Here is a 12,674-nt window from a genome sequence, read left to right on the forward strand (position 1 = left end):
CTGACTTTATCCAAATTGGGAATGCAATTTCTTATTTATATTCATTGTATTTTTACTTTCATATGCTTCAATCTCTTGCTAACTCATCATGCTACCTTTATACTTCATTGAGTAGCCCTTTGCTTTCCTCCCTTGTGTGGAATCCCTCATCCCTGACTCCCAGCCCATTCCCATGTTTAAGTATCAGCTTACAAAACCTAGAAACACTTACCAAGAACTCTCAGTGGCCACACCTAGCAGGATCTCAGAAGAATTATATATAATGCAACAAGTAACCACCATATCATCCTAAGAAGTAGACAGGTTAACAGAAATCAAGGCACCAAACACACACTCCACAAAGACAATATTGGATATGAGTACTTAGAATTATAGTCATCCCAAACACAGATGCATTAGCTAACAGCATAAATGGAAAATCAATAACAGCCATGACAATATGAGAGCCCAACAACCCTATCAGAGTAGGTCTTGAAAATTGCAACAACAACAACAACAACAAAATTCTAAAGATGTAAATCATAAGACAAAGGCCTTAAAATGACCTTCATGAAAGTGATAAAGGTCCTTAAAGAAGAAATGAATACATTCCTTTATGAAATCACAAACAAACCATGGAAGGAAATTAATAAAACAATTGAAGACCTGAAAGTGGAAATAGAATCAATCAAGAAAACTCTGAGGAAAATCTGGAATTGAAAAATTTAGGAACTAAAACAAGAACCTCAGAGGCAAGCCTCATCAACACAATAGGAGATAAATGAATCTCAGGAATGAAGATACAATAGAAGAAATAAATACCTTGGTCAAAGAAAATAGTAAGTCTAAAAAAATCATGATAAAAAATATCTAGGAAATCAGAACACAATAAATAAACCAAATCTAAGAATAATAGGAACACAGGAAGAACAAAAACCCAGTCAAAGGCATAGAAAATACTTTAGACAAAATCAGAGGAATAAGAGCATACAGAACCCAAGAGAGAATGGACCAGAAAAAAATTCTACTAGGCACATAACAATCAAAACACTACACATTGCTGGGCAGCAGTGGTGCACGCCTTTAAGCCCACCACTTTAGAGGCAGAGTCAGGCAGATTTCTGTGAATTCGAGGCCAGCCTGGTCTATAGAGAGAGATCCAGGACAGGCACCAAAACTACACAGAGAAAACCTGTCTTGAAAGATAAAACACAACACTAAACATAACGACCAAAGAAATAACATTAAAAGATGCAAAGGAAAAAGACCAAGTGATATAAAGGCAGACCTAGAATAACATCTGATTCTCAATGGAGACCCTAACAGCCATAAAGGCTGGAAGATATATTGTACAAACTAAAAGTGACAAAAGACACCAGCCAAGAATACTGTAACTAACAAAACTTTCAATCATAGTCAATGAAAAAAATAAGACATTTCATGATAAAACCAAATTTAAACAATATATTTTTATAAATCCAACCATATAGAAGTTGCTAGAAGGGACACTCCAAATGAAAAGTTGACCATACCCAAGAAAACACAAAAAATAAATAGTCTCATGACAGCAAATCAAGAAATGGGAAATCCTGAAACATACCACCACCACCTCCACCACCATCAACAACAACATAACAAGAATCAACAAACATTTTTCATTGACATTTCTCAAAATCAGTGCTCTGAATTTCCCAATAAATAGGCACATACTAACAGAATGGATGTGTAACTAGGACCAAAACCTTCTTCTTCATACAAGAAGCATACCTTAACATCAAGGATAGACATAACCACAAGGTAAAGGATTGTTTTGGAAAACTTATTGCAAGAAACATATACACTTTGCAATACATGGGTTGATAAGGTACTGTTTTAAGTTTCTGCTGAGGACAATTTCAAGAGCCATGCCATATTGCCTGCCTGAGTTAAATTTCTGTTGTCTAGTATTGAGCCCCTAACCAGAAACTTTTGACATGCCTGGACAAGTCCTGAGTTATTAGAAAATATCTTAACATTTCCTTATCTTTCTGCTACAGTGGCTACTAGTAACAATGTTTTGTGGTTAGGTTGCTTGGTTGGGTTGCTTGTCAACTCAACAGTCCCCTGATCTTTTCCCAAAGAAAGTTTCCTGGTCTGCTTACTATAAAACCCACCTGAGAAAAATAAAATTTTGCAGCTTGATCAGAATACTGTCTTGCTGTCAATTCTTTGTGTCTCTTGTCCCTTCATTTGCCATTCCGCCTTCTAGGGTCTCTGCTGAAGATCCCACTGGTGGGGACAACTGGCACCCAACGTGGGGCTCGAGGACGTGGAGGAGTGGTGAATGTCATCACACACCAAGGCAAGCCTGCCTAAGAGTTGGACCACCATGGACGATGGCTCCACCAGCGAAGGTCCGGTCAGTGATCGCCACGGAAATGCCTGGCCATGAGTCAGATCAGTCAGTCAGGAGTTTTAACGTGACAATGCAAGGTAAGTTTACCATGGGACAAGCATTTAATAAACAGGATTTGTTTATTTCAGGACTGAACCATCTCTCAAGACACTAGAAATTAGGGTTAAAAAGAAAGACTTAAAAAAATTTCTTGACTATATTGGAGATGTCTGTCCATGGTTTCCTTAAGAAGGAGCCATAGATGAAAAACGCTGGAGACAGGTTAGTGACTGTTTAAATGATTTTTACCAGACCTTTGGTCCTGAAAAGGTCCCCATCCAAACCTTTTCCTACTGGAATTTAATTAATGATGTCTTAAAAACTTATAATAATTCCCCTGATGTTCAAAAATTAATTAAGGTGGGAGAAAAAGCCCTGAAAGAGTATTCCTGTCCACCTTCTGTCTGTCATTCTGTCAATATTAATATTCCTGGACCCCCCATGTCTAGTCTTCTGGCAACAAATAACCATCAGAGAAGAAAAAAGAGGGAATACCCTACTCTGGGTCCACCTACCCACCTCTCCCTCAAAGGTGCTAGCCACTTATCCATCTTTAATGGCCAATATAATTACTAAGGGCAGAGAAACAAGTCGCCAATACTTTGGAAAAGATCCTGACTCCATAGTTGTCCTCTATACTCCAGAACAATTAGATTGGCTGCTTCAAACAAATGATGAATTGCCTGCTCCTCCTTCCTTGGTACTATCGATAACCATTATCCTAGTGATCCCTTGTACAGTTTGCCAGAATTCATCCCTTTATTTTCCCTAAATTAACAGCCTCACAACCTGTAAGGGAGGTTCCCCTGGTATTTACAGATGGCTCAGCCAATGGTGTTGCCGCCTATATTGTGGATGGAAAGACTACCTCCTACCTTGCCCCATATTCCTCAGCACAGCTTGTTGAACTTCATGCAGTCATTCAAGTTTTTCAGTTATTTCATTCTCAGCCCTTTAATTTGCATACTGATAGTGCTTATGTTGCCTATTCTGTTCCCTTATTGGAAACTGTTCCCTTTATTAAACCCTCTACCAATGCAGCTCCACTTTTTCTTCAGCTGTGCTCCTTGATTATGGCTAGACAGTGCTCCTTTTTTATTGGCCATCTATGGGCCCATTTAAAATTGCCTGGTCCTCTATCTGAAGGAAATGCATTGGCTGATGCCGCCACACAATTAGATTTTCCTGTTCTCACAGGATCCCTTTCTCAGGCTGCCCAAGTACACTCTCTTCACCATTTAAATGCTCATTCCCTTCGTTTGTTGTTTAAGCTTACCCAAGAACAGGCCGGAGAAATTGTTAAAAATTGCACTGACTGTGCTGTCTCCCTCCCTGTTCAACATCTAGGAGTTAACCCCCGGGGCTTGGTTCCCAATGAAATTTGGCAAATGGATGTTACTCATTTAATTGAATTTGGCAAACTTAAATACATACATGTTACAGTTGATACCTTTAGTGGTTTTATATTTGCCTCTCTACAGGCTGAAGAGGCCTCCAAAAATGTTATCTCCCATATTTTACAATGCTTTTCTGTCCTAGGAAAGCCTAAAGTTATAAAAACTGATAATGGCCCAGGATATACTGGAAAAAAAATTTCAATCTTTTTTGCCAACAACTTCAGATTAAGCATGTCACCGGCATTCCTTACAACCCCCAGGGCCAGGGCATTGTTGAATGTGCTCATCAGACTCTAAAATCCATGCTTCATAAATTAAAGAAGGGAAGCCTGTATGATATGCGAGGCAACCCCCAAAATCTTTTACATCATGCACTTTTTGTCCTTAATTTTCTTACTTTGGACAAGAATGAAAGGTCTGTAGCGGATCGCTTTTGGCATCCACAAATTCAAAGTCACCAAGCATTGGTCATGTGGTGAGACCCCTTAACTGCCCAGTGGAAAGAGCCTGACCCAGTCCTGATTTGGGGTCGAGGGTCAGCATGCATTTATGACCAAACAGAGGGAGGCCCTCGTTGGCTCCCTGAGAGATTAGTTAAACAAGTCAATTCTAACCAATCACCCAAGGAAAAGGATAGCCCCTGAGGTCATTTTCCCTTTCCTTCTCCTTCTTTATAGATGCTGATGAAGGAAAAACTGGGAGAATTTCCCTGGATATTCTAGATCTTGCTGTTGCCTGTACCTTCTCATCAGGACCAGAGACAGGTCGACATACCCCCATTTGCATGGTGTTTTTATTTGACTGAAAATTATACTAATTATGCTAAAACACAGACCTTTGGTCACCTATTAGCTACCACTGACTGCCCCTTGCAAGGATGTCAGAATTCCATTTTACTCAACTTTACTGATTTCCATAATTCCCCCGGCAAGGTGGCTCCTGCTATCTGTTTTTTGTATGATCAGACTGTTCACAATTGTAAAACTTATTTGAAAGAAAAAAGCGTAGGATGCCCCTATTCTTACTGCAAAATTTATGATGCCATTCCTCCTGCTAAGGGACAGGTAATTGAGAGAGAATGGAATGGCCCTAAATTTTATAAGACATCTACAGGATATTCCCTAGTGGTTTGGGACCCATGGGACTCATGATGGACTAGTCCAGTAGAAGGAACCATGTATACGGCCCGAACGGCCACATGGCCTACCTCCAGACTTTACATTTGGTGCTCTTATGTACAGGTACAATTACGGTCCATCATAATATCCTTACACAAGAAAAAAATTTAATGACACAAATATCATCCCCTCCTCTCCATTTTCTTGGCTTTCCCTCCTCTAAGAAGGCCTTATGTTTGCCAATGTTACTGGCATTGGGAATCTCTCATCATGCTTCCTATGTGCAGCCTTGGGATGTCTTCCTCTGATAGCAGTACCCCTGCCTCAGATCCTTAATTGCACCACCACTGATAATTCCCATGGCTTCCACCCCATCCCTGAAATACCCTTGTTTCTTGACCCAGGCCGCTCCAAGTTTGATTTTTGCTTTTCTAGTGTTTCCCTTCCCTTTTTCAACCAGACTGTATTACCCAATCATCCTTTTGCTCCCCCTGGATTTTTCTTTTGGTGCAATGTCACTCTATCAAAAAATTTGACCATCCCTATCCCACAGGACATGATCTGCCTACCTGTCACTCTGGTCCCACAACTTATGCTCAGGACCCCTGCGGAGTTCTTGGGATGGGACTTGCACCAGCCCAAGCAAAAAAGAGCTGTCTTCTTGCCCCTTGTGGCTGGAATTTCCCTTGCCACCTCGCTGGTCTCTGCAGGCTTGGTGGGAGGAGTTCTGGGTCATTCCCTCATAACAACAGCTCACCTATCCAAGCAACTTCAGGTAGCAATCGAGGATTCTGCAGCATCCTTATCCTCCCTCCAGAGGCAGTTAACCTCTCTTGCACAGGTTGCCCTACAAAACCGACGGGCCTTGGACCTGCTGACAGCAGAAAAGGGTGGGGCATGCCTTTTTCTGGGGGAAGAATGTTATTATATTAATGAGTCTGGAATGGTAGAAACCCAGATAAATAAGCTACATAAACTTAGCCTAGAGCTACATAAGCAGCAATTCTCTGCCGCAGCAGATGATTGGTGGAAATCATCCATGTTCTCTCTTTTGATGCCTCTTGCAGAACCATTAGTCAGCATGGTGTTATTTGTAACTTTGGGTCCCTTTATAATTGGCAGGCTAATCCGATTCATCAAAAAACAAATAGACTCCCTGGCATCAAAACCTGTACAGGTTCATTACCATCCGCTCGAAATGTTGGATTCAGGATGTGATCCCTAGGATATTTCTCAGTCCTCTTCTCCTTTAGGAGCAGCATAAAATCCGAACCTATGCTTATTGGCATCAGCCGGTATGGACACCGCTGGGTGCAAGGCCAAGCACTGCAGGGGAAGGCTGATTTAATAGCTCTTGGTTCGGATTCCCTGAGAGACAAACCTGACTTGCATAGAGGTTGGTATCTAGAGGCACCAAAAATGCCTAAGCCCTCTCCTCCCCAAAAGGTAACCTTTTTCTCAAGCCTGCAGCGGCTCTAGGAGGAGTCAGGTCAATGTCTCCCCCAGACTGTTAAGGTCCACCACCATTCAGGTGGGCACACTCCCTCATAAAATAAAATAAAGGGAGGAGATGCCGAGGACAATTTCAAGAGCCATGCCATATTGCCTGCCTGAGTTAAGTTTCTGTTGTCTAGTATTGAGCCCCTAACCAGAAACTTTTGACATGCCTGGACAAGTCCTGAGTTATTAGAAAATAACTTAACATTTCCTTATCTTTCTGCTACAGTGACCACTATTAACAATGTTTTGTGGTTAGGTTGCTTGGTTGGGTTGCTTGTCAACTCAACAGTCCCCTGATCTTTTCCCAAAGAAAGTTTCCTGGTCTGCTTACTATAAAACCCACCTGAGAAGAATAAAATTTTGCAGCTTGATCAGAATACTGTCTTGCTGTCAATTCTTTGTGTCTCTTGTCCCTTCATTCGCTATTCTCCCTTTTAGGGTCTCTGCTGAAGATCCCGCTGGCTGGGACAAGTTTCCACCCACAATGGCACTTACTTTTAGCTGTTACTTCCCATATTCTTCCCTTGCCCCCCTTTTCCTCACCCTCCTCATCTAATCCTCCAGTTCCAGTACCCTCATACATCTAATACCATCAATTCTTCTTCCCCTTCTTGGAAGATCTTCCTCCTCCCTCATCCTTTACTCTACATCCTTAGCTGCTGTGGTTCTTCAGATTTCAGCTAGTTTAATCTTTGACTTAACAGCTGACATCCACATATAAACAAATACATACCACATTTATCATTCTAGGTCTAGATTACTTCACTCAAGATTTTTATTTTGTAGTTCAATCCATTTGCCTCTGAATTTCAAGACTACATTTTTTAATGGCTGAGTAATGTTCCATTGTGTAAATGTAGCATATTTTCTTATCTAATTCTTCATCGATGTACAGTTAAGTTGTTTCCAGTTTCTGGCCATCATGAATAGAGCATCAATGAGCATTGTTGAACTACTGTCTCTATAGTAAGATGAGGCATTCTTTGGGTATATACCCAAGAGTGAAATAGCTGGATCTTAAGATAGCTTGATTCTCATGTTCCTGAGGAGAACTGCCATACTAATAAGTAGTAATGTAAGATATAAGACTCTTACCATGTCTTCTGGCTGTCTATTTTGTCTCTTTTGGCTTTTATTGTTTCATTTATTTATTCATTCATGTTACTTTGCAGTGGTAGTGATTCATCTGAAGTTCCTATAAGTGCCAGACCAGGACTTCCTTACTATGCTGCATCATCTTTTTTCCTCCTGTCTTAGAATTCCCCTGCAACTCTTCTACAGGAAAGGACTGATTTTAAAGTATACAGTAATTTTAAATTTGTTTATACATGAGAGATTTTTAAGATGTTTTTAGTATCTGATTATATTAAGTATGTCCTAATAATATTTAAATTGTCAGCAAATTATCCATATTGTTACAATTTTAAACCTTCATTCTCATGAAATGTAGTACTTAATCTAGTGCAATAATGAAACTATATAGATTCATTTATTTCCTGAATACACTTAGGCTTTTTATCAATCCCATATAATCTGTAAGGTCTCGTTTTACCTCCAGATTCTCTTAATAATAAAGAATGAATCTTTTAATTGTTAAATTATAATTTTCATGCAGAAGCATTTCATGTACTAAATCAATGTAGAGTTCATTTTATTTCATTTAATTTTAATTTATTTGATCATTTATGGTGCTGGGGGTCAGAGCCAGACACATACATGCTAGGCCATAGCCCTACCTCTGAGCTTTGCACCCAGCCCTTGTTTACATTAGATATATTCTTACTTGATTTCTCAGATTTGTCTGAGATTTATGATCCTTCTGACATTGTCTTCTGAGTGATAGGATTATCAGTGTTCACTACCATACCTACTTTACATACATCTTTTAAACATATGCTTATGAGTGTGTATTGTGTTAGGATATTGTATAGATACTTGTTTGATATTGTGACCATTGCTTGTATAAAACAGCCAGAGAAATCCACTTTATTCATCCTGGAAGATAGTTAAGCATTGTATTCTGATGTATCTAAGTTTAGGAGGTTTTTAAGATAATTTTCTGTTAAATTTCTGGACTTCTAGATGCAATTTAACAATCACTGGAATGAAAGCTTTATATTTTTGTGTTTACAGATATTTACCAAGAAATTTAAAGGTTCTGCTTTTACTATATTCAAAGTCTATCCTAATCCTGGGAAAACAACTTTAATATTTCATAGTTTCAGAATTCTAGCCGCCTTTGCAGCACCCATTTCCATGCATTATGACTATGGGAGTAAAGCACTGAAAACAGAACTCAGGAAGCTTGGCCTTAATGTCAGGCAACACCTAGGTAAGCGATCGCTCTGCAGCCACACGGCCTGTTTTCTAGCAAACACTTGGATTCTGAAGATCAGTTCAGCTTAACACCCATGGAGAGGTCAGAGTTCCCTTCACCGCCTAACTAAGAGGTCTCTGACAACCCTAAAGTTGCCTTCCAAGCCTCTCTGAACTTTAACACATAATCCTCTGCTCCGTAAGAACAAGTGCCATCAAAACCTAGTTATACAGATGTGAAATAAACAGAGTGGAGTTTTAATCACTTAGGATACAACTTCTGATGCATTTTAACAGTGACAGTTGTTAGTAATAACTGCTTTTAAAGAAAAATTCTTTTTGACAAAATTTGCCTTTCCTAATACAAGATTTTGTGGGAGAATTTCTTGGTAGGCTTTTACTAGTTCTGACCTTAATATCTTAATAATCTTCTCTTTGGAAGGTACTATCAGTTGAAGGCATAAGATACATCTACAAAGGGAATTATATGAAATAATGAACAGGTAAGTAGATTGTGCCATACGAAATACTTTTGGAAGTATGCTGTCCATCTGTCCTAGCATTTGTCTGTTCACATTAGAAAACTATCTCTTACTCTGGATCTTCTAAAGTTAGAGGAAAAACAGCCACTCTTGCTTCACTAAGCAAGAAATTGCTTTCATTAAGTTAGAAGTTACTCTGCACTTTATCTTCAATAGCTATCCAACTCTCGAAACCCACTCTTGTGTTGTCTCTGACTTGATTTGATTCCCTCATTGAATCCCATTCTTCCCTTATCACTTTAGATCTCTGTGTAGTCAGCTCTGTGAGACAGCTATCTTTCAATTCTGATACTGCTCTATTCATCTTATCTCTGTACAGAGAATGTCTGCATGAAACAACCAGCTTTGCTATTAAATATACATGAGGAGCCTTCACGTGGATTCGGCAGAAGTCTGTCTGCTGGAAAGAGATTGCATTTCATTCCCAGGCGTTTGGGGAGTGGATTATTCATCATATTTCCTGGAACATGATGGCTTTTAATAAATGATGAGTCTGTGTCTCATGGTTTTAAGTTCATGAGCTGAGCTTTGCATCAATACATATTCACTGGATCTGGCTCTGACTTAACGCAGAATTCCTAAGTTAGCAGCATTACTAAATCGCTTACCTCAACAAATCTTTTAGAGTCATATGATATACTTGAAATCTTTTACTATGAACATTTACATTCTTTAAAAGATCTTCTTCACCAAATGAAGAATGACGTGGACTTCTCAGAAATACTTCAACTACTTCAGAGTCTTCACTGCTAACACAATTTTGCAGTCATCTAGGCATGTGGGTGGGGGTGAAGTTAGGATCAGGCAAGTCTATAGACACGAAAAAGAAGATATTGTTTTGTTTGGAGGATGTGCTCTAAGAACAGTAGCATTTTGTTCTTTGACTATGTTTCTGTGAACCTCACACATGAAGGAAGTGAGAAGTGAATGTGAATACACAGGAAGAAGCCTTACTTTGTTAAATCCAATCAAAAGACATTAGTAAGTGAATACCAACCTAGCATATTCAGCTGAATATTTTGATGCTATTACATATTTTCTCAGTGAGTTTTGTAGTTCAGTCATTCTGTGTGCTGTATACTTTAATTTATTATGATGATAACGGGTCCTACTTTTTATTGAATGACTTCACATCAGGCAAAAATGTAAGACTAGAAATACAGAATAACAAAATTCATAGCATATATGGCATTTTCAAGGTAATGAAAAACAAGGAAAATTAAATCCTTATAATATACCATTACAAATGGTATGGACAAGCAAGTATTGAGCTTTATGATGGTGGTGAATCAGCAAGCAGACTTTTGCATTACAAAATCCTTCCTTGACATGAGGTTTGGGGGCTGTGCTTAAAAGGAAGTTATAAAATTTAAACTCAACAAATACCCTTTGTATACATTAAAAAAGTAGCCAACGTGCTATTATTTTAGCCTGGGGTGTATTTTACTCTCCAGGTAAGATTCTTGATTTCTATTTGACAACAGTACCAGTAAGGCCTTATTGTTCTCTAGTAGATTCTTCTTCACTGGATTGCCTTGAGGCTTGTGGACAGTAAAAGACATTTTATTTTGCCCTCCTTCCTTCCCTCTTCCTCATTTCCTCCCTTCCATGCCAGCTTCCTCCCTCTCTTTCTGCTCACAGTTGTAATAGTTTATCTCAGGGCCTTGTGCATTACAGGCAAAAGATCCAACATGCAGCTATATGACCCATTTAGAGAGCATATTCAAAAAATTAATTCATCACATTTTTCATGTTTTGAGCTGCGTTTTTCATTTAGACTGTGTGGTTTGATTTATTGTATATGGATTATTGTCTCATAAGTTATTGTTTCTGTTCTACTTTTGTTGCTCTTTGAATTTTTGAAGAGTGTGTATTTTGATGGAGAATGAATACAGACCTCACATATGCTTAGTGAGTGATCTAGCAATGACTTTCATCCTCAAACAAATTTTATTTTGAGTAAGGATCTACTTAAGATTCCAAGGCTTGATTTGACTGACAATGCAGCTCAGGAAGACCTTGAATTTAAGATTCTCTTGCCTAATCTCCTGGAGTAGGAGGGATTACATGTCAATTCCATGCCATCTTGTTGTTGTTGTTGTTGTTCTTAAAGACATAGAAAAGTAACTCAACCAAGAGTGCCAGACTACCTTTGAAAATAATTTACATGTTCTTATCTTACACTAGGCATACATAGAAATCAGTAAATGTCATATCATGATTTTTCACCTTTTAAATAATTTGAAAACCTGCAAATAAATTAGTTTTAGTTTATATATTAAGCTTTAATACTTACAAATACCTTGGTTTGATATGCATGTCTATTGGTAGTGATGGTTAGTATTGATTGTCAATTTTACAGGATCTAAAATCATTTGATAGACAAACCTGTAGGCATATTTATAAAGGTTTTTTTTTTTTTTTTTTTTTTTTTCGAGACAGGGTTTCTCTGTGTAGCTTTGTGCCTTTCCTGGAACTCACTTTGGAGACCAGGCTGGCCTTGAACTCACAGAGATCTGCCTGCCTCTGCCTCCCAAGTGCTGGGATTAAAGGCGTGCACCACCACCACCCAGCATGAAGGGGTTTATAGACTTAGATAATGCAAGTGAAAGACCCACCTTAAGTTTGGGCAACATCATTCCACGGGCTAGGAATAAATAAGAAAGAGAGTTCAGCATATAAACTGTTTGTTTTGCATGTAATGAGGACCTCAGGTCAATAGTAAAAAGCTGGGTGATGTCATATGCTTATAATCTCTCAGAGGAAGGCAGAGATAGGGGGATACAGAGTGCTCACTGGCTAGTTGGTGTAGCTAATCTGTGAGTTTCAGATTGTCCCCCTAAATAAGGTGAACAGTGATAGACTCTTAAAGTCCTCGACTTGCTTCCAAATCACACACATTGCATGTATACCTGCACACACATGGATCACACACATATACATGTGAATGCCTACACATATGCACACACACACACACACAATAACTCAGTAGGGACATTTACCTCTCTTTGCCTCCTGACTGTGAGCACAATGTTACCAACTGCCTTATGCCTCTGCTTTCAGGACTCCTCTGTCACTATAGTTTGTAATCTCTTTAACCTATAATTGGACATTCTTTTGGACTGCCAGCAACTGAATAATGACACAGAGACTTCTTACTAAGTATAAAAGCTTGTCCTTAACTTAGGCTTGGTCCCAACTAGCTCTTAAATCTGACATTAACCCATTTATATTTAATCTATGTTCTGCCATGTGGCTCATTACCTCTCCTCCATACAATGCATCCAATTTCCTCTGAGTCTTGCTGGTGAATTCCTGCCTCTCTAATTCCTTCCAATTGTTCCTATCTCTCTCTGGAAGTACACCCCTGTCCTCTCCTGCCTAGCCA

General features: G+C 39.0%; 1 protein-coding gene across 1 annotated transcript in view; it reads left to right on the top strand.

The window, feature by feature from the left end:
• The first annotated feature begins 6,203 nt into the window (after nt 1-6,203).
• Nucleotides 6,204-12,674, top strand: part of LOC102909161 (matrix metalloproteinase-25-like) — a 79,753-nt gene continuing 73,282 nt past the window's right edge. Inside the window, 2 exon segments of the mRNA XM_015989577.3 lie at nt 6,204-6,374; nt 8,562-8,760. Of these exon segments, the coding sequence (XP_015845063.3) occupies nt 6,204-6,374; nt 8,562-8,760 (370 nt within the window).

This window comes from Peromyscus maniculatus, chromosome 14, assembly GCF_049852395.1.
Source record: "Peromyscus maniculatus bairdii isolate BWxNUB_F1_BW_parent chromosome 14, HU_Pman_BW_mat_3.1, whole genome shotgun sequence".
NCBI lineage: Eukaryota > Metazoa > Chordata > Mammalia > Rodentia > Cricetidae > Peromyscus > Peromyscus maniculatus.